This window comes from Venturia canescens, chromosome 10 (genome assembly GCF_019457755.1).
Source record: "Venturia canescens isolate UGA chromosome 10, ASM1945775v1, whole genome shotgun sequence".
Taxonomy (NCBI): domain Eukaryota; kingdom Metazoa; phylum Arthropoda; class Insecta; order Hymenoptera; family Ichneumonidae; genus Venturia; species Venturia canescens.
In genome coordinates, this window is record NC_057430.1 from 12,575,191 (window position 1) to 12,600,389 (window position 25,199).

At 39.5% G+C, this 25,199-nt stretch overlaps 5 protein-coding genes across 11 annotated transcripts; 2 read left to right on the forward strand and 3 right to left on the reverse strand.

Moving 5' to 3' along the window:
• RpS7 (ribosomal protein S7) lies at positions 1 to 11,404 on the reverse strand. 5 transcript variants are annotated; one of them, XM_043430962.1, is made up of 5 exons: positions 11,400 to 11,404; positions 5,590 to 5,593; positions 695 to 868; positions 270 to 602; positions 1 to 116 (listed from the first exon to the last, which is right to left on the reverse strand). In XM_043430962.1, the coding sequence occupies exons 3-5, from the start codon at positions 863 to 865 to the stop codon at positions 39 to 41; spliced, it is 582 nt and encodes a 193-aa protein (XP_043286897.1). In that variant the 5' UTR covers positions 866 to 868; positions 5,590 to 5,593; positions 11,400 to 11,404; the 3' UTR covers positions 1 to 38. The 5 variants fall into 5 exon arrangements, with proteins under 5 accessions (XP_043286897.1, XP_043286894.1, XP_043286895.1 ...); XM_043430959.1 differs by lacking the exons at positions 5,590 to 5,593; positions 11,400 to 11,404 and adding an exon at positions 1,327 to 1,471; XM_043430960.1 differs by lacking the exons at positions 5,590 to 5,593; positions 11,400 to 11,404 and adding an exon at positions 1,327 to 1,436 and having other exon boundaries at positions 695 to 865.
• LOC122417447 (cytochrome c oxidase subunit 4 isoform 1, mitochondrial-like) lies at positions 1,653 to 3,365 on the forward strand. Of its 2 annotated transcripts, none has more exons than XM_043430963.1 (4): positions 1,653 to 1,806; positions 2,148 to 2,369; positions 2,841 to 3,033; positions 3,118 to 3,365. In XM_043430963.1, exons 2-4 carry the CDS (start codon positions 2,148 to 2,150, stop codon positions 3,231 to 3,233), a joined length of 531 nt encoding a protein of 176 aa, XP_043286898.1. In that variant the 5' UTR covers positions 1,653 to 1,806; the 3' UTR covers positions 3,234 to 3,365. The 2 variants fall into 2 exon arrangements, with proteins under 2 accessions (XP_043286898.1, XP_043286899.1); XM_043430964.1 differs by lacking the exon at positions 1,653 to 1,806 and adding an exon at positions 1,923 to 1,981.
• LOC122417442 (terminal nucleotidyltransferase 4B-like) lies at positions 3,676 to 10,385 on the reverse strand. The gene is made up of 8 exons (XM_043430949.1): positions 9,546 to 10,385; positions 8,223 to 8,393; positions 7,777 to 8,134; positions 7,548 to 7,694; positions 7,079 to 7,272; positions 6,609 to 6,762; positions 6,132 to 6,306; positions 3,676 to 5,679 (listed from the first exon to the last, which is right to left on the reverse strand). Exons 1-8 carry the CDS (start codon positions 9,980 to 9,982, stop codon positions 5,459 to 5,461), a joined length of 1,857 nt encoding a protein of 618 aa, XP_043286884.1. The 5' UTR covers positions 9,983 to 10,385; the 3' UTR covers positions 3,676 to 5,458.
• Sf3a1 (splicing factor 3a subunit 1) lies at positions 11,282 to 15,372 on the forward strand. Its single transcript, XM_043430942.1, has 10 exons — positions 11,282 to 11,593; positions 11,756 to 12,086; positions 12,419 to 12,860; positions 12,966 to 13,076; positions 13,157 to 13,334; positions 13,426 to 14,130; positions 14,611 to 14,672; positions 14,788 to 14,895; positions 14,988 to 15,161; positions 15,256 to 15,372. The coding sequence occupies exons 1-10, from the start codon at positions 11,482 to 11,484 to the stop codon at positions 15,355 to 15,357; spliced, it is 2,325 nt and encodes a 774-aa protein (XP_043286877.1). The 5' UTR covers positions 11,282 to 11,481; the 3' UTR covers positions 15,358 to 15,372.
• On the reverse strand, positions 15,156 to 23,573 carry LOC122417444 (xylulose kinase). 2 transcript variants are annotated; one of them, XM_043430954.1, is made up of 12 exons: positions 22,662 to 23,573; positions 19,651 to 19,733; positions 19,414 to 19,567; positions 19,076 to 19,255; positions 18,222 to 18,323; positions 17,545 to 17,676; positions 17,285 to 17,438; positions 17,042 to 17,186; positions 16,672 to 16,961; positions 16,482 to 16,579; positions 16,142 to 16,282; positions 15,156 to 16,039 (listed from the first exon to the last, which is right to left on the reverse strand). In XM_043430954.1, exons 1-12 carry the CDS (start codon positions 22,713 to 22,715, stop codon positions 15,965 to 15,967), a joined length of 1,608 nt encoding a protein of 535 aa, XP_043286889.1. In that variant the 5' UTR covers positions 22,716 to 23,573; the 3' UTR covers positions 15,156 to 15,964. The 2 variants fall into 2 exon arrangements, with proteins under 2 accessions (XP_043286889.1, XP_043286890.1); XM_043430955.1 differs by lacking the exon at positions 22,662 to 23,573 and adding an exon at positions 21,354 to 21,483.
• Between the last annotated feature and the right edge of the window lie 1,626 nt (positions 23,574 to 25,199).

The window sequence follows — 25,199 nt, forward strand, 5'->3', positions numbered from 1 at the left end:
TAATTTTTCATATCTTTTATTCAAACGTTGTTAACGAATTAGACATACGATTCGGGAAATTCGAACGTCACGTCACGGCCCGTTAATTTTTTGTAGACAGAGGCGAAAGTGTCAACCTGAAAAATAAAAAAAATCACAATCACCAAATGTACAATAGAAATTGGTATCAATGTGGAGGATGAAAATATCTCTTAGAAAATGTGCACTCGATAACGCTCATGAAATCTTAGTAACCGAGCTATTATTCTCAATTATGAAGGATAAAGTACCTTGTGTTCAATGTTGGTTTGCTCATTTTTGTCCAGATGGACTTTGATGAGTTGTTTTCCATCGAGTTTGACACGAATTCTTTTACCAACAATTTCGACTGGGTAGACGAGGTCTTCGAGGAGGGCGTCATAAACAGCAGTGAGAGTTCGGCTGCGTGGCCTCTTCTGCTTGTTCTTGGTACGTGTCTTACGGGTTGGTTTGGGCAAAATTTTTCTCTCTCCTACAAACATGACGTGCTTTCCGGAAAACTTCTTTTCCAATTCACGCACAAGCCTTGTTTGAATCTTTTGGAAAGCCTTCAGTTTTGGCATCGGCACGTAGATTATGATAGACTGAAAATGACAAAGGTTTTTCATCATGAGTACGCGAATGTTTCAACATTCTATCAATACAATTGAATGATTCAAAATCAAAGAAAACTTACCTTTTTGTTGTTGGTTTCAAGTTCCTTGGCTTTGGTGATGTAAAGTTCCCTCAGTTGAGATTTGAGGTCGCTGTTCATCTCCAACTCAAGAAGAGCCTGCGAAATGCTAGCCTCGAAAGCGTCGGGCTCGGCGCCACCGCTTTTAACAATTTTTGCGTTTGCCGAAAACATCTTCTAGAACGATAAAACAAAGAAGATGCCAGAATTATTATTGAGGAAAGAAACAGGATAAAAGTTCAAATTCGAGGTTATGGAACAATGTTGTTGACGTTTCGAATCGCGGTTTTCCGAAAGCTCGATTTTCCCAACGATTTTAATCACTTGAGCCGGTTAATCGATAAAACGAACATTCAGTATTGAATTTTGCGAAGTTTATTTAATTCGGTCCAAGTATCTATGAATTACTTTGGACAAATGAGTTTCCTTCTTGCAAGCGAAACCGAGCAGGGCGACCCACAACGAACTAACAGTGTTAAAATAATCCGCGTACATCCATTTCACAGTTCGCCATCGAATCAATCCCCGACATCGGTAGCGTAGATAAAATTATCGTCGACACATTGTGCGTTTACGTTTTTAGCCATTTTTCACAGTTTTACGATTGTTTTAACGAAATTTCGTAAAATACATACCGTGTTCGGTTAGCAATCGCGTGGAAGAGAACCACAGAAAAAATTGTTTCACAAGATGCGCGATCAAGTGGCTCCACACCTCCGTGGCTGTCAATCGAAACGTGATCGAAACTATAGGAATGGTCAGTTGACCATAAAATCGACCAATTGGAAAATTTTACAAAAATTGAACATAGCCTTTACTTTTATGTTAAAGAAAGTACTTTCGTTTGCAAAAATTTCATCAATCGTGTAAAGTGTAAATACGATTATATTGCTTCTTGTTTACTACACATTTGTTATTTTTTATAGTGATCAGTGGTTATTTTTCCAGAATGCTACGACGGAGGATTTCTCTGCGAAGAAAAGTGCTGCCATCCAGCGCAGCGGTACTTTTCTGAACTCTGTTGCGCAGCTGATGACAGAATCCCATCTTGCTCGAAGGGATCGATTTCGCACGACCATTTCTCTGCGTATTTTCGCCGTGAGAATTCCCGGAGGGTAAGTATGGAGCAATCCCTTATTCCCGTTCTTCTACCTTCATTATTTTAGTAATTCGATATTGAAACGTACTATCGTGTCGTCACACGAAAATTTCGAATTCAATTATTTTACAGCAGGTAAACTGGGCCGAGAATTTCGTTGACAAATATATCAGTACGTTCGCCGCGATTAGGTAATAGTTGATATATCTTGCCTCTCATAATTCCATCTACGAACTCAAATGGAATCAATCAAAAGTTTCCGTATTCTTATCTAACCAATCCAAATTTTTTCCGCCCGTTATAAAAAAAAAAAAAAATCATGAAATATCTTGTGGTGTACTTTTTTATTTGTTTCAGATGAACATGGCAGGTAAACTGTTGGTGAGCTGCCTCCGCAATGTCCGGAATGTACCAATCGCTCGAATGTCAGGACATGAACCTCCTCCTTACTCGTTCACCCTTAAAGCTGGAAACCGAGAAGTAGTCGGCTATGGAGTCAACGGCGAGGCGTCATACATCGACCATGAAGCCTGGCCAATGCCCGCTGTGCGCTTCAAGGAAATCACTCCTGACCTTGCCGTATGTTATTGAACATAATTATTTAAAAAAAATGCTTTCATGGATAACTTTTATAACATGTAATTGAAGGGATCAATTCAAAAGAAAACCAACCATTCGCTGCATTGATTAAGAAGTAAATTGAAAAAGTTCTTCACTTAATTTTAACGTATTAAATAATTCATTAATTTTGGGAATTTGACAATAAATATTTTTATTTCTGTACAACGTAAATAAAATTTAGAAAAGTAGATATAATTGAGAAAATTATTTTGTTCAAGGGAATAAATCTACGGTTTTAGGTAAATTGGAAGAAACTGCTTGCTAAAATAAATTGTAAAAAAAGTATAATTATGAAAACAAAACGAAAAAGTAGAACGCGCGACTAAGTTGAATAATTGTTTGTCCCAATGGAATTTATTTTGAAGAAATCATTTTCCACACTCAACTGGCAATTATTTGGACAGTGTAGAAAATTAAAAATTATTGCAGATCTTGAAGGAGAAGGAAAAGGGAGACTGGAAAAAATTGACATTGGAGGAGAAGAAAACACTGTACAGAGCGAGTTTTTGTCAGACATTTGCAGAAATGGATGCTCCAACAGGTGAATGGAAATCTATTACAGGAATCACCCTAACGCTTATTACCACGGCTCTGTGGATATACGTGGGAATGAAGTTATTTGGTAAGAAGATGAAAAAAAGAATTGTCTTTCATATACTGTAAAAACAATTTGCAGTTGAAAACGTTAAAACTGAATTGATTTTAGTGTACGAACCACTTCCGGATTCTTTCAAAGAGGAAAATCGACTCGCTCAATTGGAGCGTATGATTGCTCTCGATGTTGAACCAATTACAGGCGGACTCAAACGCAAAAAAGCGTAAACGAGTTATTTAAAATGCAATTAGTGAATAAAATTTGTACGTTAGAGTGAAACCGAGTTGAATCCAAAAAATTGTGCAAAACGCATGAATGGTGAAATAAAATCGATGAATCGATCCTCTGACGCATAGTAAGAGATGCGAAGTATAAACATACAAATTCATTTCCCTAAATCCTCAGATAAGACGTTCCCTAATGAATTTAATTGATTTTCCACAAACCCTCAAGGTATGTAAAAAAATACTTTATAGGGATCAACCAATGTCAAACAATTTTCGCGTTTTTCGCACAAGTTTTCATTTCCACACATTTTCAGACGCGCGTCAACAAGTTTTGAGGTATCGCTTCGCATATGAACGAATAAATATCGATTCTCACGAATTCTATTTAATATTTCATCAGGTTTGGGAATATTTTGATGAATAGAATAAGTAAACCACAAAATTTCAGGCTTTTGATCTTTTATTATGAAAACGTAATCAACTATAGTTTGTACTTGAGATTATGATACAGTGTGTGTTGTATATAAATAAAGTGATATCTTACAAAGACCGCATTACAGAAGAGTATCTAATGGGCGCCAACAGTCTTTAGTAAGTTTGTACAAATTACAATAGTTTTTAAACGTTATTCATAGCAGCAATGATGTGTAAGAGAAAAAGAGAGGGCGCAGAGTAATAAAGGAGAAAAAGGGGGAGAGGAGCGAGGAAAGGAAAATATAGAAATTGGCTATCATTCGATAAGAATGGCGCAAAAAATCTCATTCATCCGTCCACAGATTTATACATTTATGTTATAAAATAGCTCGTACGATCTCCTTCGAGTCTGTACAAAGAGCCTCTGCGAGTATGCGACAAAAAAGGAAGTGAGAACAAACTAAACATACATATATTACACGTTCAATGTTAATGGTCAATCTCGCAAATCGTAATATTTATATATATATATAATATATATAGCTAATATATATATTATTTATAGTTAAATATGGAATTGATCCATATTCGATAATGTACACGTCAAGTAAACTGGTGTTATTCGTATTCGGTTTCTTTTTTCTTTTTTTTTTTCGTTTCGTTTTACAGTACATAATAATGATGAGGTGTTCTTCGACGGAGGCTGAATAAAATCGTGAGAAAAAAAAATCGTATATATATATCAACAAAATTAACAATCGAATCCGATTCACTCGGGAACGTTTCAACTGGTTACATTTTTTTACGTTATTTTTTTTTTGTTTTCGTTCGATTTTTTACAATATATACAACGGGCATGTCGTTTGATTATTATCGAATCATCCGTGCTCCCTTTAGCAGTGTGCATTTTTTTATCGCGTTTACGTTATAATATTATATATAGATATTTATAGAGAATCGCGAAGTCTTTTCTGTGTCGATTTTACGAAATTTCACACATCGACAGTGAGTGAACTTTGTTTGCTTTTTGTTCGATTTCATCCTATTTCCTTCACCTTCTCCTCCTCCTCCTCCTCTTTCTCCTTCTAGTCCTCCTTATAATAAAAACTAAAATTGCGGTATTTCGTCATTTTCAGCATCATCGTCGTACATTGGATACAGAGAAGAAAAAGCACAGGAAATCAAACTGTCGCGTGGTTGTCGCGAATCTTGACAAATCAATCGATCGAACGCAACAAAGTCCCCTTGATTTAATATTTAAAAAAAAAAAAATAAAATAAAATAAACGAAAAATCACAGTGTTACGATTAGAAGAAAAATTGGCGCTCATGGACATTCTGTTGATTTCCTCCTTTCTTTTGCCCTCTCTTATTATCAATAATTATTTATAATTACAACTATTTTTTTTTTGTTTTATTTTTTACTGCTATGATCTTGCCAAGATGGTTGCCGTCGTTATTGAGCTTTCGTGACAACTAACCGCGCTTCTGTTTGGAAGTTTCGAAACGCGATGCGGATGGAGCGAGCGAGAAACTTGAAGAGGGCGAGATAGAAAATTCTCTTCATTGCAGTTTCTCGAGTTTTTAAAATATCAATGAGCTCTCTACGTTTACTTAACACATGCAGTCGTTTGCTTCACCGCAGTGTATCGTTGCCAATGAGAGAAGAACTTTGTTCGCACTATGATTTAGGACGTGTGCGAATCTTCTCGAGGTTTGGTTTGTTTCTTTTTTTGTCAATTCTATTAACTTGTTTATGAAACAAGAAGCATTCGTGAACACCACCGACGAGCAGCCCGATCAGACTTTTCATCACCGTACGCAATCGCCCGGGCCTCGATGGGCCGGAAATTTCTTTCGTTTTGGACCTTGCACTCTTGAACCTGGACTCTGATTGTTGTTATTATTACCGCCGTTGTTCATCATGTTGTTGTTGCCACCACCGTGCTGAAGATTTTTCGATTTATGTTGACCCGGCGTGTTGTTGTTCATGCTACGAGAATAATTGTTCCTCGAATTGTTTTGGTGATTGACTGAAATTTATTAAAAAATACTAAATAAACCAAAAAATTCTTCAATTTTTTATAAAAACATTCAATCACATATATTTTATGGTCACAGACATAACCATCGCAAAACAAAATTTTGTATTGTCTTAGGCATGAATGCCAGTCAAATTTTAGGCGTGTTTAGGGAGTCGCTATTCGCGCAAAAAATACAAAATATAATATATTGGATACTATTGGATGGTATAGTCAGCGTTTGTAACGCAAATAGCGACTCCCTATACGCGCCTCATGAAGCAATTGATCGTTCCCTTGGGAACAGTTTGAGTCAATGAAGATTTTTATTAACAAGAGAATCGTGATTTTCGATCACATTCCCAGGCCGAAATAGGCTAAAACTTTATTAAATAAATTTCAGCACTTGCGAAAGAACCTTAAAAAAAAAAGGTAATTCGGGAACCTTTCACAATGAGCCTTACCATGACTGCCACTCGCAGGCCGGTACGGTTTCTTCCAATGTTGTTGGTGGTGTTGTTGTTGGGATTGTTGTTGATTGTTGCTCGCAGAATTGTACTGATGTCGTTCCGAGTTTCTCTCATCACCGGGTTTCCCAATTCCAGTGTTTGGCGAATTCCCACGACTGCATTCGGAGTCCTTGATGATAAAAGTTTTGTGAGAAGAAAACAATGACAGAAGCAAAAAAAAAATGCAGCCAAAATGAAGCTGACTGATGGCCATTCTAAAGCGAATGAATAAACGGAAAAAAAAACATTTCATTAAACCTCCTTTCAGAAGATGAAAGAAAATAAAAATATTAAAGGAAATCAAATATTAACACAAAATTAAATCGGATCCCAAGCACTTTTAAAGAATACGTGGAATTAAAAGACTTATTGAGATTATCAATAACAGCTAGACATCATGAAGAGTCGAGGCGATGGCATTGAAGCACTTACGGTGTCACTGGCTGGCGCGGAAAGCGTCGATGCGTCAGAACTCGTTGAGCTCGATAATGAATCCATTTCTCCGAGAGGAAGAGGGAATGTTTCCTTTATCCACTTTCTATACTCTATTACTTCATCAGTCACTCGTATTATCCTTCCCAATATACTATGAACAAGATAAAAAAGTTACTCACAACGACTTAAAATTAAGCTCGGATCCGAATTAGAGGCTTAAAAGATGAAATTGACAGTAGATGGGCGTGGAAAACTGGTCGTTACTGGTCCTTGACAGTTAATTGACGTGAAACATTCATTTTGTTTTATTCCATTTACAAAGTATCCAGGATTTATTATAAAACAATGAAACAGTAAATTTTTCAAAGAAGGCTGGTAAACAAATGTATACATTGCTTAACAAATCCAAAAGTGGAAGAAAAATTATTGAATTTATTGAAAAAAAATGGTGAACAATGGAATCTCACCTGACTTTGCTGGCATCATTGATAAGTGTATTCAGAGGATTGACTGCTTGAGAAAGTACATAATAAGCCCAGTCAAAAGCGTCTTTAACATAGAGAGCTCCGTAACTACTGCGTCCGATATCGTTACCAGGAGTGAGAGGGTCCTCAATGCAAAGCAATGAAGGTCGATGTCCGTCGATCATGTCTCGTTGAACCTAGAATTTTAATCGGTTGTTGAATCGTCACTATAGTCTTTATTCACTTTTATATAGCCCCATAAATAATATATGGTAGCCTGGAGCATTTCAAAACCTATAAATGTTTCGAGGGGCAACGGTTTCTTAACATTTTTTTTAGAAAGTTCGATTGAAGTACTTTTTTTTTGTGAATCGATACTTTAGAGAAAAAAGAGGTAAAACAAGATCTGAAATTGCTGGAAAAGATTCAATTATGACAATGAATCGAAAATCTTAATGAGTGGACATTTTACCTCCTCCTTGGATATGTAAGTACCGCCATCCTTTACCCTAATACCAGTTTTAACGTAATTGAAATTTCTACCATACAGTTCTAGAAATTCAATGAGTAAAACGCCCAAATTGGCACCTTCGCAGTAAGCATTTTGCCGAGGATGTAACTGAAAAATATCAAAAATGAAAAAAAGATTTTGTATAATATTAGAAAAGTTGATGAAAATAAATGAGATAAACTGAACTTACCTGTAAAAAACTAATGGTCATGAGAATTAAACTGTAGGAAGAAATCCCACCAGTGAAGACTTCATTGAGGTCTCGCTGTAATAGGAATTGTTTCAATACCATGACCAGCCTGTCAAGCACGGGATATCGCCTTTTGTAAGACTTTATGAAATCTGCTGATTTGACACCGTTACTCATGTTGAAACTGATGTCAACCTTGATCTCGGATTCCTTATCCGTGAGTTTGACTATTGGAACACTCGCCTTATCCAATACTTTTAACGAATGTGGCTCTGCAATATTTTGGTCTAACAGTGCTTTTTCCAATGTGCGAAGTGGAAGTTTTGCCCACATTCCTATCACAACCAGATCAATATCGCTGCAACAATTGAAACACATCTTACTAAGCCTCGTTTATCATTTATAACTGTCAACTTGAATGATAATTCTGTTATTTCTTCAATTACCTTGTGGGTAAATAAAGGCCGGTACGAAAACTCCCGAAAACTTCTACTTTAGAATTGGGCCACAGGTCGTGAATTACTTGCTCTATTCTCTTAATCACTCTTACTCTGAGGTTGTGCTCTTCGTTCGATGGACACATGTATGTAAAGAAATCTTGAATTTCTTCGTGCAACCTATTCGAGACAATTGAAACAGATCATTTTAATCTAAATACAACATTTTGTATCTCCTATTTTTTATCAATAATTGTCATTCGATTTCTTCTTTTTCTAACTGTAACAGTCTATAAAAATTTAATTTTGCTTTTAGATACTTTAAGATACATGTCTTAGGGAGAATAAGAATTATCTAGGGAAAAATATAATAATATAATTTTACTTGTGACTGAAGTCATCCACTGTTCTATGTATTTTGTTCTTTTTTCAAGTGATGTAATCATTTATTCATTCAATGCAAATTTTTTTTCACAGAAATCCCAATATTCAACATTTTTTTCCAAAAGAATATTGTTTTTATGGGAGCTTTCATTTTGTCCAAATTTCTAATGACAATTATAAGTTTTTCTTGAATTTACAATAGACGATTTTTTGATGTTTCGCCAAAAAAAATGTCTAATTTTGGTATTTAATAACAAATGTAGACAAAAGCGTACACTGTTAATCAACTTTTTTGTATTTTGCCAAATATTGAGTACTGCATGGAACATTTTTAATGAACAAATATATGAAACCTTGATAATAGTGGATAAATAATAAATTCATCCACTCATTTCATTCAATTTGACAAATTTTCGTATGAATAAGAGTCCAACAGAGTCAAATAATGTCGCAAGTATTCATAACGCCTCAAATTCGTAACAGTCGTAACGTCTTGCTGCAAAGATGATTCATTTTTCATGTCAACCATTATTTAGCTGCAAAGATTCATCTGCATAATGCATAATCCTCCCTTTTGGTACACGGGACATGTGACATTCCTAACCTATAAATCGCAATATTTCCGCTGGGGCGAATTCGCATATTTTATAAGAGAATGAATAAGAACGGCAAGGAGATAAAAAGGAAGGAGTTGGGTTGAAAATGGTCAGAGGTGGGTGGAGGAAAATTGGTAAAAACGTGTAAAATAACGTAGAACAGAGTAGTACGGTAATTACACGCGCTAGATGGCGAGAGAGTTGAGCGAGAAGAATTTTCGAGAAACGACGAGAGGAAACACGATGCATGGGATAGTAAATAATGAATGAAGGATAGCAAATGAGGATGGAAAAGGATAACGAATATGTTGAAAAGCAGGGTGAAAACAATAATGAGGTGAAAACTACTGACCCAATGATTCCTGTGGAATAACGCTTATTAGGTATGCGCCAAGGACAACCCCCGTATTCGCCGATCAGGGCATCGTGATTATAGTTCATGCCGTAGGTACTAGCGCGATTATCGCTTTTCCTCCGGGATGGATTGTAGTAATTGTTACAAGTATTGTGCTGTACAATGGGCCTTTGCTGTTGCTGCTGATTCGACGTTCTATCGTGCTCGACACCACCACCGCCACCGCCACCAACACCGACACCACCACTACCACTTAGACGGTTGTTCATAGTATCGAGTGGCAGATAATCTTTATTCCCCATAACACCGCCTCCAAAATGATCGTGCTTGAGGGTCAATATATCGAGACCTTTTTCGGCCTCCCAAATTCTTAACCACAAGTCTTTCGCGGGGCCAAATTGCTCCGGTTGATCCCAACCGATCGTAGGATCCATCAAACGGCTTCGGGGCCGGCCCACACTCTCGCGATCGCGCGCGGCCTCTGCCTTCTCACACACACTCGTTCTAACGCGCTTCTCTCCCTCCTCCTCTGTTCCACTCACCACCACCCCGCTTTCTCACTCTCTCCTTCCAACTCTCTGGTTTTACTCTCACTCTCTCTCTCGCTCTTTCTCGTTCTCTCGATGACTTTAAACAATTTTTTCAACCTAAGCACTCGACACTTTGATTGATTTTTCATTGACAAAATCAACGAAATATTGCTTTTTATCGCTCCTTCACTTTTCTTCAACCCGAATATCTCTCACACGCGCGATTATCGTGCATACAGGTTGCACCAACGCGCAGCACACACACACGCGCGCGCACTTACTCCACTCGCGGTAGATGTCGCCCATCGACTTACGCCAATCTTCTAGACTAGCCTCTCGTGCCAATCTTTTTTATCTTTATTCTCGTGGATTGGACATACACCGATAGTGGGTCGATCGATTCGATGATGATTTTTATTACTTTAGTCTCGAAACGGTCTTTCGATACTTATTGATTCTCTTTTGGATCGAAGTAACTTTTAAATATCTTTTCTTATAATTTCTCCAGTAAACTTATAACAGTCCAATTTTCATTCCATAAATTACTACATCTACCAATGGTTATTTTACCGCCTATTTTCATTCCTTGTATACGTCTTACTAGTTTTTTATACGAAATTACGAAAAAGTTTATTATGAGACGTATATGAAAGAACATAAAACTGTGTCAAATTTGAAAGAAAATATGTGAAATAAGACAATCCGATTAGTCAATATTTTCAAAAAAGGGAGACTCGATTTACAGTAAATTATTACAATTTAAAAAATACCAAAGAATCGCTCATGAATCGATGAAAAATAAGTATTTATATAGTGTTTTAAACTTTACCTTGAAGAAAATTAAGTAGAATAGAAAAAGAAAACAATTCGATTCTGTTCCCAAAAATTATATCGATAATTGCTCGAAAAACCTCTTCGCGACTCAAAACTTTTACCGATTGAACATATTTCCCTCTCCGTTTTAGTGTATACATTCGATTGTAAGAAAGCGAAATGAAAAAGAGTAACAAAATATATTTCGTAAAAAAAAATCAATGGAAGCGGAATAATCGCTAAAGAAAATAATAGTCAACGTTTTTATCTAAGGCACAGCACACGTCAAGCATTTTTCTTATCACTATCATCAGTCGCCTCGTTGTTTATGAAGCGATCGTGGCGACGCGTATCGTCATTGGTCGGGGACGCGAGGAACCTGACGCCTACGTCTGAGTTCTTTGCTGACGCTTCGCTCAACCATCGACCATTCAATACACACAATACACACAGTCTTATGGCAAACAGCGAAAGCTGAAAGACCCGTGTAATCGTGGTCAAATACAACAGATCGGAAGATTGGAGAAGAATACATGTTATAAGTGCGTTGATGTGTAATTAACGTAAAAACATATTAATAGTGCTTAAAAATGCCATCACAAGAAATAACAGTGGCCCAACCTCCGCCTATCGAAGGCGAGGATACGGCACCGTCCTCACAGCCGATCGTCGGCATAATTTATCCTCCTCCGGAGGTTAGAAGTATCCTTTTACTCAAGAATTCTGACAACGTTTCACCAACATTGGATAAAAAAATTGGCAATTAATTTGATTGAAGTTTTTTTTGAACATTTTTAAAAATGTTGTACTTATACGTTCTAGTTTTCAATTGACGGCACTTTTTTCCTTATACAGTGTAAACAGATATTGTCGACAAAACTGCAAGCTTCGTTGCAAGGAATGGCCCGGAATTCGAATCAAGAATTCGACAAAATGAATTGGGAAACCCAAAGTTCAATTTCCTCAATTTTGGTGACCCCTATCATGCTTATTATCAACATAAAGTCAAAGAATTCAAGGAAGGCAAGGGTCAAGAACCTACTTTGGGTTTAGGCCCTCCAAAAGCCGCCACTCTTAGTGCGCATCAAAAACAGTTGGAAATACTGAAACAGGTGGAACAACCTTTTGTTCCAAAAGATCCTCCTGCAGAATTTGAATTTATCGCAGATCCGCCATCAATTTCTGCATTGGACTTGTAAGTGTTTGAACTTTACCTAAATACTTTTATAAAATTCCACCAACTGTTGTTGATAGCATAAATGACTGACACTTATCAAAGATACCAACAAGACGATAAAAAACCTGCTGCAAACTCTTCCCAGAGTGTCATTGCCGTTAGTTAAGGAACTTGTACTTATTCATTAAACCTTGGCATATTTTAGTGAAACAAATATACTATCAAACTCGGTTATAGCCTCAAATGTTGACATTGTTTTTCAAATTAAGGTTTAAAATGTGAAATCAATCTCTGTCTCTCTTCCACAATCAGCATATGAGTATTGCAATAAAAATTATTGAACGTTTCAGGGACATTGTCAAATTGACAGCCCAATTTGTGGCAAGAAATGGTAGACAATTTCTCACAAATCTGATGAACCGAGAACAGCGGAATTTCCAATTCGACTTCCTTCGACCGCAGCATTCGTTGTTTCAGTATTTTACAAAGTTGTTAGAACAGTACACAAAAGTTCTCATTCCTCCCAAAGATTTATTACCTCGTTTGCGCGATGAGGCCTACACGATGGATAAAATTCTAGAACAAGTGAAGTATCGGGCTGAATGGCTCAAGTACCAAGAAGCGCAGAGGCGTAAAACAGAGGAAGAATTGGAGCGGGAGAGAGTAGCGTACGCGCAAATCGATTGGCATGATTTCGTCGTTGTTGAAACTGTCGATTATCAACAATTTGAAGTTGGTAATTTTCCAGCGCCAACCACACCGGACGAAGTTGGTGCGAGGGTTCTAATGCAGGTACAGCACCTAAAAAATTCGATGTTAATTCAACCCCATCATTTTTCCTCAAAATTTATTTATTCGACTCCACGAAAAATCGATCATTTGTGTGTGATTATACAGGAACGAATCGAGGACGGTGAAGATGTCGAAATGCAAATCGAAAGTGATGGCGACGACGAAATGGAAAATCGTACCGATGCTGACAAAGATCGTGCCAAAGACAACAACCAGGTGATAAACAGAACTCCATTTATTTTATTATTGATATTAAAATTTGCAGCTTTTGCCTCAACTGTATTTCATGTTCACAGGTACAAGACATGGAAGAGGATTCGAGTGACGAGGAGGAAGACGACGACGTTTCTCCCCCTGGAGAATCTCAGAAATCGAAGGACGGAAAAATCCGGGATTCCAGTATGCAACCGCCGCCTTTGCCACCGACTCCTGGAAATGTTCTGGTCAAGAAAGGCTACGATCCTAAGCAGCATGGTGAGTGCAAAAAGATTTACAATCTCAACATCCACAGCGGAGACACTGAAACGAAATATTTGAAATGATCAATCTTATGTGAATTTCACAGCAACTAAAGTATCGAGACCAGCAGCACCGGACGAATATCTCATATCACCGATAACTGGCGAAAGAATACCGGCGAGTAAAGTTCAGGAGCACATGAGGATCGGTTTGCTGGATCCGCGCTGGGTGGAGCAGCGTGACAAACATTTGGACAAATTAGCCCAAGAAACGGTGTTCGCGCCAGGTACAGCGATCGAGGCGAGTTTGAAGCAGCTCGCGGAGCGTCGTACCGATATTTTCGGTGTCGGTGACGAGGAAACTGCGATTGGTAAGAAGATCGGCGAAGAGGACAAGAAAAAAGATGATAAAGTTACTTGGGATGGACACACGTCGAGCGTCGAAGCAGCCACGCGAGCAGCTCGAGCGAATATCACGCTCGAGGAACAAATTCATCAAATACACAAAGTCAAAGGACTTTTGCCGGACGAGGAAAAAGAGAAAATCGGCCCTAAGCCGGCGAATCGAGGCGCTGAATTGTCGCACATGGCTGCAGCCGCATCCAAACCGCAAGCTACGTTGAAAGCTCCTCCGAAACCACCCGCACCCAAGCCCATGCCGGTACCGGCTCAACCTCCACCTCCACCACCCCCACCTGCGATGACTATGCCCGCAATGCCAATGCCTCAACCAATGATGGCCCAACCACCGCCAATGATGATGATGGCTCCGATGGCACCCATGCCACCGATTAGACCGCCTCCACTCATGAGTAAGCGTTAATACTGTTTTTTCTTCTCGAAACCCCTCCACAGAAGTTGAAGTTGACCGCAAATTGTTTTTCTTAAAAAAGTCACTTTTTCCGTTTTTCTATTTCTTTCCCCATTCGTAAAACTTCTCAAAATATTGATAAACGGAGAAAATCGTGTACAGTCAAATCTTATTATCGTATTCACGATGCTAAGAAGAAGGTTGGCGTCGGTTTGAACTTATAAAATTTAAGTTGGGTATTTCCTTCAATAGCGGAATTGTGAAGAAATTTTCCAGTTTTATCAACCACTATAATATTTTGGCACTGGATGCAAAATGCGTTTGACTTTTCATTTTTTACAGCGGTACCTTGTAATCTTAACCAATTTTGATTCTTTTTTCCATGCATTTTGGAATCCTGTGACTTACAAAAAATATAGCGGTGCGTTTTAATTAAATAATGTAGAAACCGATGCTCACTGATCTCGAATTTCTCTTCCAGCACCAGCTATGTCGCCCTTCATGCCCACACCACCTCCGATGCAGCCTCCAATAAACACGCAGGTAAATAAAAGAAAATACATTGGAAAAAATACTCTTTTGAGATGATTTTTTCATAAAATATTTGTAATGAATATGGAAAAAGTAAATAACATGATAACAATATTACGATTCGCAGATGGCAATGAAACACACGTCTGAACCAATGGAAGAAGAGCCACCGGCAAAGAAACTGCGTACAGAAGATTCGCTCATTCCGGAACAACAATTCTTGACTCGAAACAAGGTAAAGGAATGCTTAAACCGGTTCAATTTTTATTGAGTCATAATACGAATATTGTCTAAGCAATTACGAGCTGAATGATTTTTCCTGTGCAGGGTCCGGTTCAATTGAGTATAGTCGTGCCGGTGATGACAGAGAAAGCGGAATGGAAATTGAACGGTCAAACCTTGAGCATAACATTGCAACTGAGCGACACGGTGGCAACGATCAAGGCCCGAATCCACGAACAAACGGGAATCCCGCCAGGAAAACAAAAGCTGCGATTCGAGGTAATTTTTTTTTTTTATTTTACCGAGAAAAAAAGAGAAAATTAAATAGTACAAAGCTTGCATCACAATAATGTTATTTCGTTATTCGTTTCAGGGAATGTTTTTCAAGGACAGCAACAGCCTGGCATATTACAATTTAGCATCGGGTAACGTTATAAGTCTCGTGCCGAAGGAGCGAGGTGGTAGAAAAAAATAAATCATCTAAATCTCATTGTCTCTTGAGCTCCTTCTGTGAAATTAACAAAATGAACGACGATCGCTGCGAGACTAGAGCATTGGGTCGAGCGCAAATGTATACAAAAATCTGGAAAAAATGCCTTTTTCGACGTACTTCGAAACCGAGCATCATGATTTCAACCAATTTTAAATCCTCGCGATATTCTTCATCCTCATTTATCTTAAATAACGTCATTAATTCATCTGGCAAGAGATAAAAATATCTACAATGTTCGAAAGAACTTTGGAATACTCGTTAAAAAAACGAAATAAACGAATGAATCACGAGGAATTTAACCTCAATGTACAGTAATTACATTTGTATGGGGAGAGAGAAAAAAAATATTCAAAATAAAAATAACGCAATGAAAAGGAAGAAAAAATAGCGTCTAAATTCAGCAAATTCATTAGCCGACAGAATGATTCATGTTTTCGAGAAACTCGATTATTTACTCCGAGGAGAAGAGAATCAGGTTGTAACTTCGATGGAATTCGCAATGGCGCGTAAAAGCTCCGAGGCAGATTTCGCCCTACGATTTCAGTCCCCCTTCTCTCAATCTTTAGCACTCTTACTCTCTCACTCTCGTCTATTTCGAGTCTTCGTTACGCGGTAATAGCTCCTCCACGATCTTTCGGTAACGCGCAACCATCGGTTTGTATATCTGTCGAGCAAACAGTACATTCGATTATTCACCAAATTATTCTTCTCTATTTTTTCTTTCTCAAACTCCGAATCACGAACGAATGCGTTGAATTTGTCTCACCGATTCGGCGTCGTCGTAAGGCTGACACACGAGCTTCGGCTCTGGAAGGCATCTCGTTATCTCCTCGAAACTACATTTATCACGCAGAAGGGCGTGTTTCGCTTGATACGCCGCACCAAGCATCGCGGAATTCACGATTTCCTGAGAATAATTACAACACGAAACATCTCATTTCTTTTTTTTATGACAAAATTAGATTTCCGAGGAAACTTCATCGCCAAATTTTGGTTATATCCGAAAATTCAACGACGTAACTAGAGAATCTTTGGGTCACGAGTGAACGGAATTTTGTGAGGGTAATAAAAGTTTGAAAACGTCCGCTGCACGTCTCGCTGCTTACCGACGTATAAACTGGCGAGGCAAACACATCGGACAGAACTTGAAGGATGGCTTTGTTCGCGGAAGCTCCACCGGTCGCTATAATTCGAGTGTTTGGCCCTGTGAACAGAAGAACGAATGAAACGTTGAAGTAACGTTAGGAAATGAAGTGAAATCGCTAAAAACGAGAATTCGTCGAAAAAGCGACGAACCGATAGAAAAACCAAAGTCTTCGGCGTGAGCCCGTTTCGCGACGAATTGCCCTTCGACGAGCGCCCTAACTTCGACCTCTTTCGAGCTGTAGCGACCAATCTCATCGTTAGCTTTGTTGAATCTGTAGTCGCCGATGAGGGATGGCAGAATTTCTCGTGTGTCAAAGTACAGTCCAACGTTGCCAAAGTTTCCTCGAGGTGTGCTGTCCAACAACTCGTTGAATATTTGCCACGAGCCACCGGCAGCGCTGTCCCTGATTCTTTCTCGTGTCAACGAGCCATTTTTAAAGCTGAAAAACGAACGAGCTTTCATGCCATTTACAGAATTTCACAAGCAGCTTTGATTTTCATATTTTTTCCTCATTTTTACCAAAGTAAGGCCATGAAAGCTTCCGGATCTACGGGATTACAGAAAACGTGGCCTTCTGTCTCGGTTTTCGGTTCGTTCAGCCACAGAAAGAGGGTGTCGCTCGTTCCTAAACTGCACGCCACGTCGTTCTCCTTGAGCCTCATTCCTGGGCATTTTTAAATCCTCACTCTTCATCTTTCATCACAGAAAACTATGATAAATTAATTTATTCGATAATTAGTAAAATAGGAAATAATATCTTGCCGATCAGGGAGCCAGGGTTGTCTCCGGTGAATCCAACGATTCTGCATTCCTCGTTGAAACCAAACCTCTCAACGAAATACGGAGAAATGGGTCCAATGTTCGTGTACGAAGGGACGGTTTTCCCTAATTTATCACGCAGCTTTGGCGAGCAGGCCTGTGCAAAGAGCGAACGAGCATCGATTTACATGGTAAAAGTCAAAAATAAAATGAGAAATTCAAATTATCGTCGGAAAATCATGAAAGAAAAAACCATCGCCTACTTCAAGAAGCTCGTCGTTCCAGTCTTTTGCACGAATGTCGAACAAATTCGTGCCAGAAGCATCCGACCAATCAACCGGGGCAAAATCTCCGAGGAAAAGAGATGCAACGAAGCTGCTTATCAGCGAAATTCTCTAGAAAAAAAATCAAATAAAAACACTTTTGAGAATGCCAAGAAGAGCAAGCGAAATTTCGAGATTCATTATCGAACCCCATTACTAAAGACTTTCTCGTTCGAAAGTGGCTGTGAGTAACTGAATTTCGATTCTGCAATTTTGTGAGGAAAAACGTCGACTCGATAAGTTTTTTGTCCAAATTTTGCAATCACTTGAAAAAGTTGTTGAGAAACCGACCTTTTGGACTCATGGACACGACAATACATTTTTCAGAGTTTTTAAATCCCTTGAGAGAACGAGGATTCGAGTATCCCTTAAAACTTTAACGAAATCCGAATTCGACGATTGCAAAAATTCATGAGAGAATTACAGTTAATTTTAATGGGTTGCAGCTAAATTTCTAACTTCACCGTATTCTTGTAATTATTCATTTGGCGTTTTGACTCGAGTTTTTATTATTTTTTACCGACAATAACTGATTTTGGTAATTTATCGATGAAAGAACTTTGGCTCGTAGGGAGAGAGGTCATGAGCCTTTAACTCGGCTGAGAGCATGCACATACCTCGGTGTTGTTGTAGGCATCCGGTTTGTCGCGTGAAATTTTAGCTATTTGAGGCCCCGAGAATCTCTCGTACGCTCGCGAACCCGTAATTTCGGCGAGTTTCTGAGAAAACAAGCGAGGAAAATAAGACAGAAAGAGAGCAAGAGAGAGCGATGGGAGAGAAAAGGGGGGAAAAAAGAGAGGAAGAAGATGAGTATCAGTGCGGAGGATGGAGCTGATGCCAAAAGTGGAATCGAAAGCGATATATAAGCGGCGCCAAACGTATAAACCATTTCGTCGTTCCGGGACCAAATGTCGAAAAACATTTTTTCCCCATTATCGTTTCTTTACCTCTGTTGATAGCGTGAAACGGGACGACGTCGAAAGTCATTAGTTTTAATCAGCTTGAAAAATTCAATTGCTCACTAATGACGAACAACATTTTGCCAACTTCGCTTCCCAAATTCGCACAATTTTGGCGAGAAATGTGAGAAGCTCGTAAAAACCGAAGACAAACGAATCGGAATACTAAACAATCAAATTTTCGAAGATACGAATATTTGTGGAAACGTAAAATCTTAAGTTTGTCAAAATATTTTGAATCTTATAACAGAGGAACGAAATATTCTAAATTTTACGAAAATTCATAAAAAAAAAAACTAATTTTCATAAAAGAAAGAGCCAATTGATCGAAGTTGACTAATTTTGGGAGTAAATTTTGATTTCATAGGAACCTCGAGGCTCCCAGGGAATCTAGAGGACAAAATAAATCGAGGCAAGATCACTTGAGCCTAAGAAATGGTGAAATAAGTTATGAATAACTAGTTTGTCCAGGAAACGTATTAATCGGAAAAGAAAATGTAACTTGATCTTACGTGCGGGCCGCCAACGGAGTCTTCAAGAATTTTGCAATATTCGCTGGTGCTAGAATCCATCCATATCGGTGACTGGTTCGAGGAGAAAGAAGCGGCCAATTGTTCGTGTAAAAATTTGTCGGGATTGAGGTTTCTGAGCTGCTGACCACTGCCTTTGTTCCAATAAACAGTTCCGTGTTGCTGAGCAAATAAAAATAGTGAAAATATCAGCGAGGAATTCTCGTTCGAATATGAAAGTATTAACCGGGCGAATAATGAGCTCCAACGTGTGAAGTTTGTGGGCTCAAGTTTGTATGAATGAAAGACGAGACGGCGATCCATAATGTGTAGCAAAGTACCTGAGCGCAGCCCGAAATAGCAACGACTCTACTGAAATCTACACCGCACACTCTCAACTTGTCGAGTATCATGTCCAGCGCTTTGACCCACATGAGCGTCGGTACCACAACCACGTGTGGGCTCTCCTTTTTCTGCAAAACTCCCCCATACGTTCTAACCACAAAAAAATAACAAGTGGGTCAAATATTTTTGTAATAGATATGTGACTAAACGAATTTTTGAAGTATTCGAGTTACCTGAATTCCGGCAAATCATTGTCGAACTGGACGCTCGTCTCGTGGACAACTTTCAAATCGTCGTCGACGACCACAGCTTTCAACTGAATTCATCAAATTTATAAGGTCGATTAGTCGTGGGCTAAAATTGAGTCGATAAGTCGTTCAAATTACTGATCGAGTTGCAGTTGAAAATCGACTTGCGATTTGAAAAAAGTCGCAGTAAAAATGACAGCTCCTGTCAAGATTGCTTTGAGGCGAAATATCGATTTGTACGTCGACAAGCGTGAAAAAATTGAAATATCAACCGCAGTGTTTTTAAAAAGTACAAAATTATCGTGAAAAGTCCATCGAATCATCGATGACAGATCGATGAACGTGGTTTGAAATGACAGAACGCGAAGGATTTTGTCGCGCAGTGATCCGTGAAATTATAACGTCACCACAAAATATTAGTATTTGTGAGAAATTCGATTTTTCGAAGAAAAATCGAAAGTTTGAAAAACGCGAAGAAAAGAGGTTAAAAAAGTCGAAAATTCAATCGCACTATCGAACGAAGTAACAATGTTGATATGCTAAAATATAAATTTCCCTGGAAGCGTCAACAAAAGATGGGCGAACGCGTTGAAAAAAAAATAAAGTAAAAAACAGCACTCGAGTGTTATCTCGTGGGATCAAAACTGACAAACACAAGTTTATCGGTTGCGAGAGACATTTGGATTTGAGGCTTCTTCCTAGTCTCCTGTAAACAAATGTATGGCGCGTGCACTATATTGAGGGTAATAAAAGACCTGAGCTTGAGTGTCGAGCAAATAATGAAAAATGGTTCGCTCGTAACATGGGTAAAGAGAGAGAGACCAGAGAGACACTTTCAGTATCGAGGAACGGTTTGTATAGCAACATCTTTATCGTTTAGATAAACCTCTCGATGACCCCAACACTCGAATGTTTTCTTTTTTTCTTTTATGTATGTCACTATACTAGCGAAGTTTCTCAACGCTGCGAGTAACCGCGCTACGGCGAGTAACACGGTAACTTGAACGCTTCAAATATAGACGTCTCCTGATATTTTTCTTCATTCGCAAATTACGATCGAGTATGAATTTCGAGGTCGAGATGAGCATCCATAAAAATTCACGATTTTCTTAAACAATGCGTTATTAGCTCGGGGTTCAAAATTGTCGAGAAAAAATCAGTCAACAAATCGAAAATATGCGAAATATTGGGCCGTGTGTCTGTCCTCGCGAAGCACGAAACGCCGAAAGATTATAACCTCGTTAGGAGCTTCTTGCAGAAAATTTAGTGCTCTGACAAATTGCTCCTCGGAACTTTTAATGTCTCTTTAGCCGTTTTGGGCAGAAGGAGCGATAAAAGAATTCGGAATGAAAACTTGAAAATTCATAACTCAAGACGAGTCACTGACGAAAGTACATTGCAACGGCTTTTCAATTCGAAATTCGATTGTCAAAGGAGTTGACGCTTTGGTAATTGGTTGTTGAACTCCTGTACGAAGTCACAGGACGATAAAAATTTCATGAATGTCAGAATAATAACTGCGAAATCTAAAATAACCGCTAACCTCAAAAGAACGCAAGGAAAATATATAAAAGTGGTAGAAACTCGGGGAAGACACTCAGTTGGCAGCCATGTTGGATGGGGAGAGGAACAAATACATATTCGAATGACCGCATGATAAAAACTGAAAGGTTTCGAAGAACGAATACTTCTAGTACGATCGGTGTGTATGTAAAAGCGATTTATCCAACGATGTCGGGGCGGCGTCGGTAAAATGCGACAGTACGTCGGGACGCGAAGAGGCGACGTCGATGTGGTAAACAAGCCCGCGTACAGAAAGACTAGACGCCTCGGCGTCGTCCTCGCTCCTTCCAGTGTTCGGAGAGACACTCTTTTTGCCTCGTTAGTTTTTGTTTCATCATCATTTGCTTTCTCCGCGCGCGCGAGATTTTTACTGAAAAAAATTTTGGACGCATGCGCCTAAGCGCCAAGTCCTAATGAGTAGTACGCGCTTTCGTCACTGTTGAGTGGGCGACGCCACCTTACCCCGGAATTACGAAAACAAAAGATGTAGATTACGAAAAAATGGAACAACGGACGAAAGTTGAACGAAAAACATTTGTTGACGTTTCACTATCGATGATCACGATGGCAGACTACTGATTTCCACGGACAATCAAACCCGAGACTCTCCGAGTCTTCGATAAAAGTAAACACAGCATAAATTTCGGATTTGTTAAAATTCCTCCAGTCTTCGCCAAACCCTTGTGCAATCTACTCTGTTGTTCGAAACTCTCAAACTCTCAAAATTTGAATCGACTTCGTTCCAAAGAATATAACGTGAGAAAATAAACAAGAGACGGTAAAACAGCGCTGCGTTTCTTCCTCGGAGGATCATGCCTAGAAAACATGAATTTCGCATTACCGATAGTCTCGCTGCGCTGTTGGCAGCAGGTGAATGGGATTCGTGTAACCAATGGGTTATTCGCGACGAGTTTGAACAAGAGGAACGTGTTGGACAATGGAACGGTATGTGGGCGAACAAGTAGCGCAACGTTCCAAATCTCTGACGCTTTGTTGTTGTTCCCTCAGTGTGTTTAATCGATCAAACATAAACGGTTGTATACATCGTGGATACGGAATAAGTTTCGTATAATATTGTGCATAGTTGAATCAATTTTATTAGTGTGTGTGCAGTGAAGAGTAAATCGAAATAGGGAATTCGGTGTGTGAAAAATATGGCGACTAGACGCGTGGCGGAGGGGGGGAAAGGCAGGTAGAAACAGGTGGTCAAAAGTGTTAGTGTTGGGCACATGTCACAGGGAATTGGAGGTTTAGGACCGGACAATGTTGCGCAGGAGAAAATCCAGACGAATATAAATATGAAGCGATTGATAGTTGTGTAAGCGAAGGATTTGTAAACATGTGTGTAGGGACAATACAAATCACGTGATTACGATAAGAATCGTTTTTTTATTTTGATAAATGATAAAAAAGCACGAATGCTCTGTTTTTACCTGCTGTGTGCTGAGATCTAGGCCTAGGTATGACGAATTAGAAGCTTCACTCATTTCGTGTGTTACACGGCCTCTGGAGGAACGTCTGGTAACGTCGCTTAGCTTCGCGCCCGGTGGGTGGAAGCCACAGCAACAGAAGCCTCAGTCAAATAGTACGATATATCTTTATCGGTGAACGTACGTATGTAAAAACGTGCGCGGGAATGTGTGTGCGTGTATGTGTTAGCTTGTGAGAAAGCTAGCAAATACGAGTTTAGGCTATGAACGTGTTCCGTGCACACGAACGCTTTATGAACGAAAGGAACACTGAAGCGGAAACCGCGACGGACCGTAGCGAGCAAACCGTACGTCAAGACTCGAAGAAAACGACAGATCTCCGATTTCAAGTACTGTCTTCGACGTCAAAGCATATCACGGAGTGTGAATAATTGAAAAAAATCCGATCTCCGATGACCCGAACACCATTTTTATGCAACAAGTTCAACATTGCTGTTGTTAATGTTGTGCAGCATCACGACCGAATAAAATATATGCACAGAAAAATCGTCGTTTTATTGTTATCGTTTCTAAAATGACCTTGAAAATTATGAAAAAACGCTGCGTGATTTTTTCCCCCGTTTTTTTTTCTTCCAAATAACAAAGAGTACGAAAATCGCGCGCGAGTTTGAAGGAGATCATAAAATACACTGAATCGGAGTCTCGAACGATGTGTTTGCTCTCCGTAATGAAACTACCGTTACGGTTACGTGAGACTCCGTTAGAGGTTGAATTTGTATTACTACAAAAAGAGATTTAAAAAATCCTGAGAATCCTACTGAATACGCGTCGAGCTTTTACTGTCGTGGGATGTTTTTTGTTGATGCAGATACAGAAGCAAATGGCCGATTGTTGCCTTGACTTTAATGCCTTCTCTTGATTCTTTCTATCTTATCGCGATTCGTTGCGCTAGTTCGGTAATAAAATAATCGACGTGTGGAGCTCATGAATTGCGAGTACTCTATGCCCACGCATTGAAAATACGTAACGTACTTTTACGAGAGGTTCCAGAATTCAAAAAAACGCAACGACTAAATATCGAAATTTCACGATTCGTTTAACCATTGAAAACAAAAAATATACTTTCGATCTTGTAGAGAGGTTAAGTACGAAAGACTTTGTCGCAAGTATCGACAGTTGTGTGTCCCGAGACCGAACGATCCGATCGTATAACGAAACAACGTTCCATTATCCGCCATTACGTGGCATTATGTGGGTTGCACGTATATACACACGTACGTAGACACGCCGACGAGAGAGGCCTGTTTTCGGCATTATACTGTCCAAGTATTTGTAAACAGCCCTCGTGTGATTATTTTGTTTTTCTTTCTGTGGCTCAATGAGGTTGGGAACGAGGTGAGTCCGCCGATGATGCACGAAGAAGCGAATTAGCCTGCGGGCGAATCGCCGCTTGACGAAGCGGGAGAGATACTTTTCATTTCTCCTCGTTCTCTCTCCGCATTCGTACAGTCCAATCTTTCATAACCTCGCGGCAGTTTTGCAGCGTTTCAATTTCCACCATTAACCAAAATGACTGCACGGAAAACAATAATTTAAAAAATCACACATAAAACGACGAGCAATTCCCCATGACGCCGTTAAATCTACAAACGATTATGCGAATGTCCACGAGATTTCAGACCATCTCGATTCGCCGGACATTCTTTTTACACATAAAGCTGAGATCGCGGGGAATATTCGATTTAGGAGACGCCGCATGTGGAATCAGGAGGGGACTGCTTGTTTACGCCGGATAAGAAGAGGGTCCATTCGGCCGAGTATGTTGTAGAAGAAAAGGTAGGAATTAGTACTACATATATACAATATATAGAATACGAGGCTGGCGCCTGATGCATGAAAGGAAAGGGAGTCGCTTGGCTTGAGTTTGTCGGATGGTTGTGCTGTGTTTCGCGTATATAGTTCGTGTGTTGGTGGGATATTGAGTTTGTGAGGAGATGTGTAGGGTGCCAGGGGGTCTGGTCTGCCGGTCTCCTCTGTCTGGGCTGTCTGGTGCGGTGGTCGCGCTTCTCTCGCGTCCCCTCTGCGGCTGACGTTCTTTTGAGGAGAAAGAGAGCGTCGTTCTGTCGGATTATTCGTTCACGTGTGTGCGTGCCTCTCTCCCTCTTTCTTCATACGTGTGTGTTCGGTGCAGCGGGGAGTTTCGTGGTCCCGTGTACGTTAGTCGCGCCGCCCTATAATCGAGGCTATACGGATAATGGTTTGGTTTGCGGAGGACGACGCCGCGGGACAGAGAGATCCGGGGCATATCGGCATCCGAACAAACCACCCGTGTCTTCCCCCCGCCCCCCTCCGTCCCTCGGCCGCCACTCGTTTTTTATTCTTAACTCTTTTCAAGGATTGCTGTTTTCTATACATACGCGTATGCTCGCGTGTATAATATAAATATTTTCGAATACGAAGATGAGCCGTGGGACCATTAATGCAAACCACTCATATGTATATATACGACGAAACTTTCCAACACCCGATTTCCGACAAGGA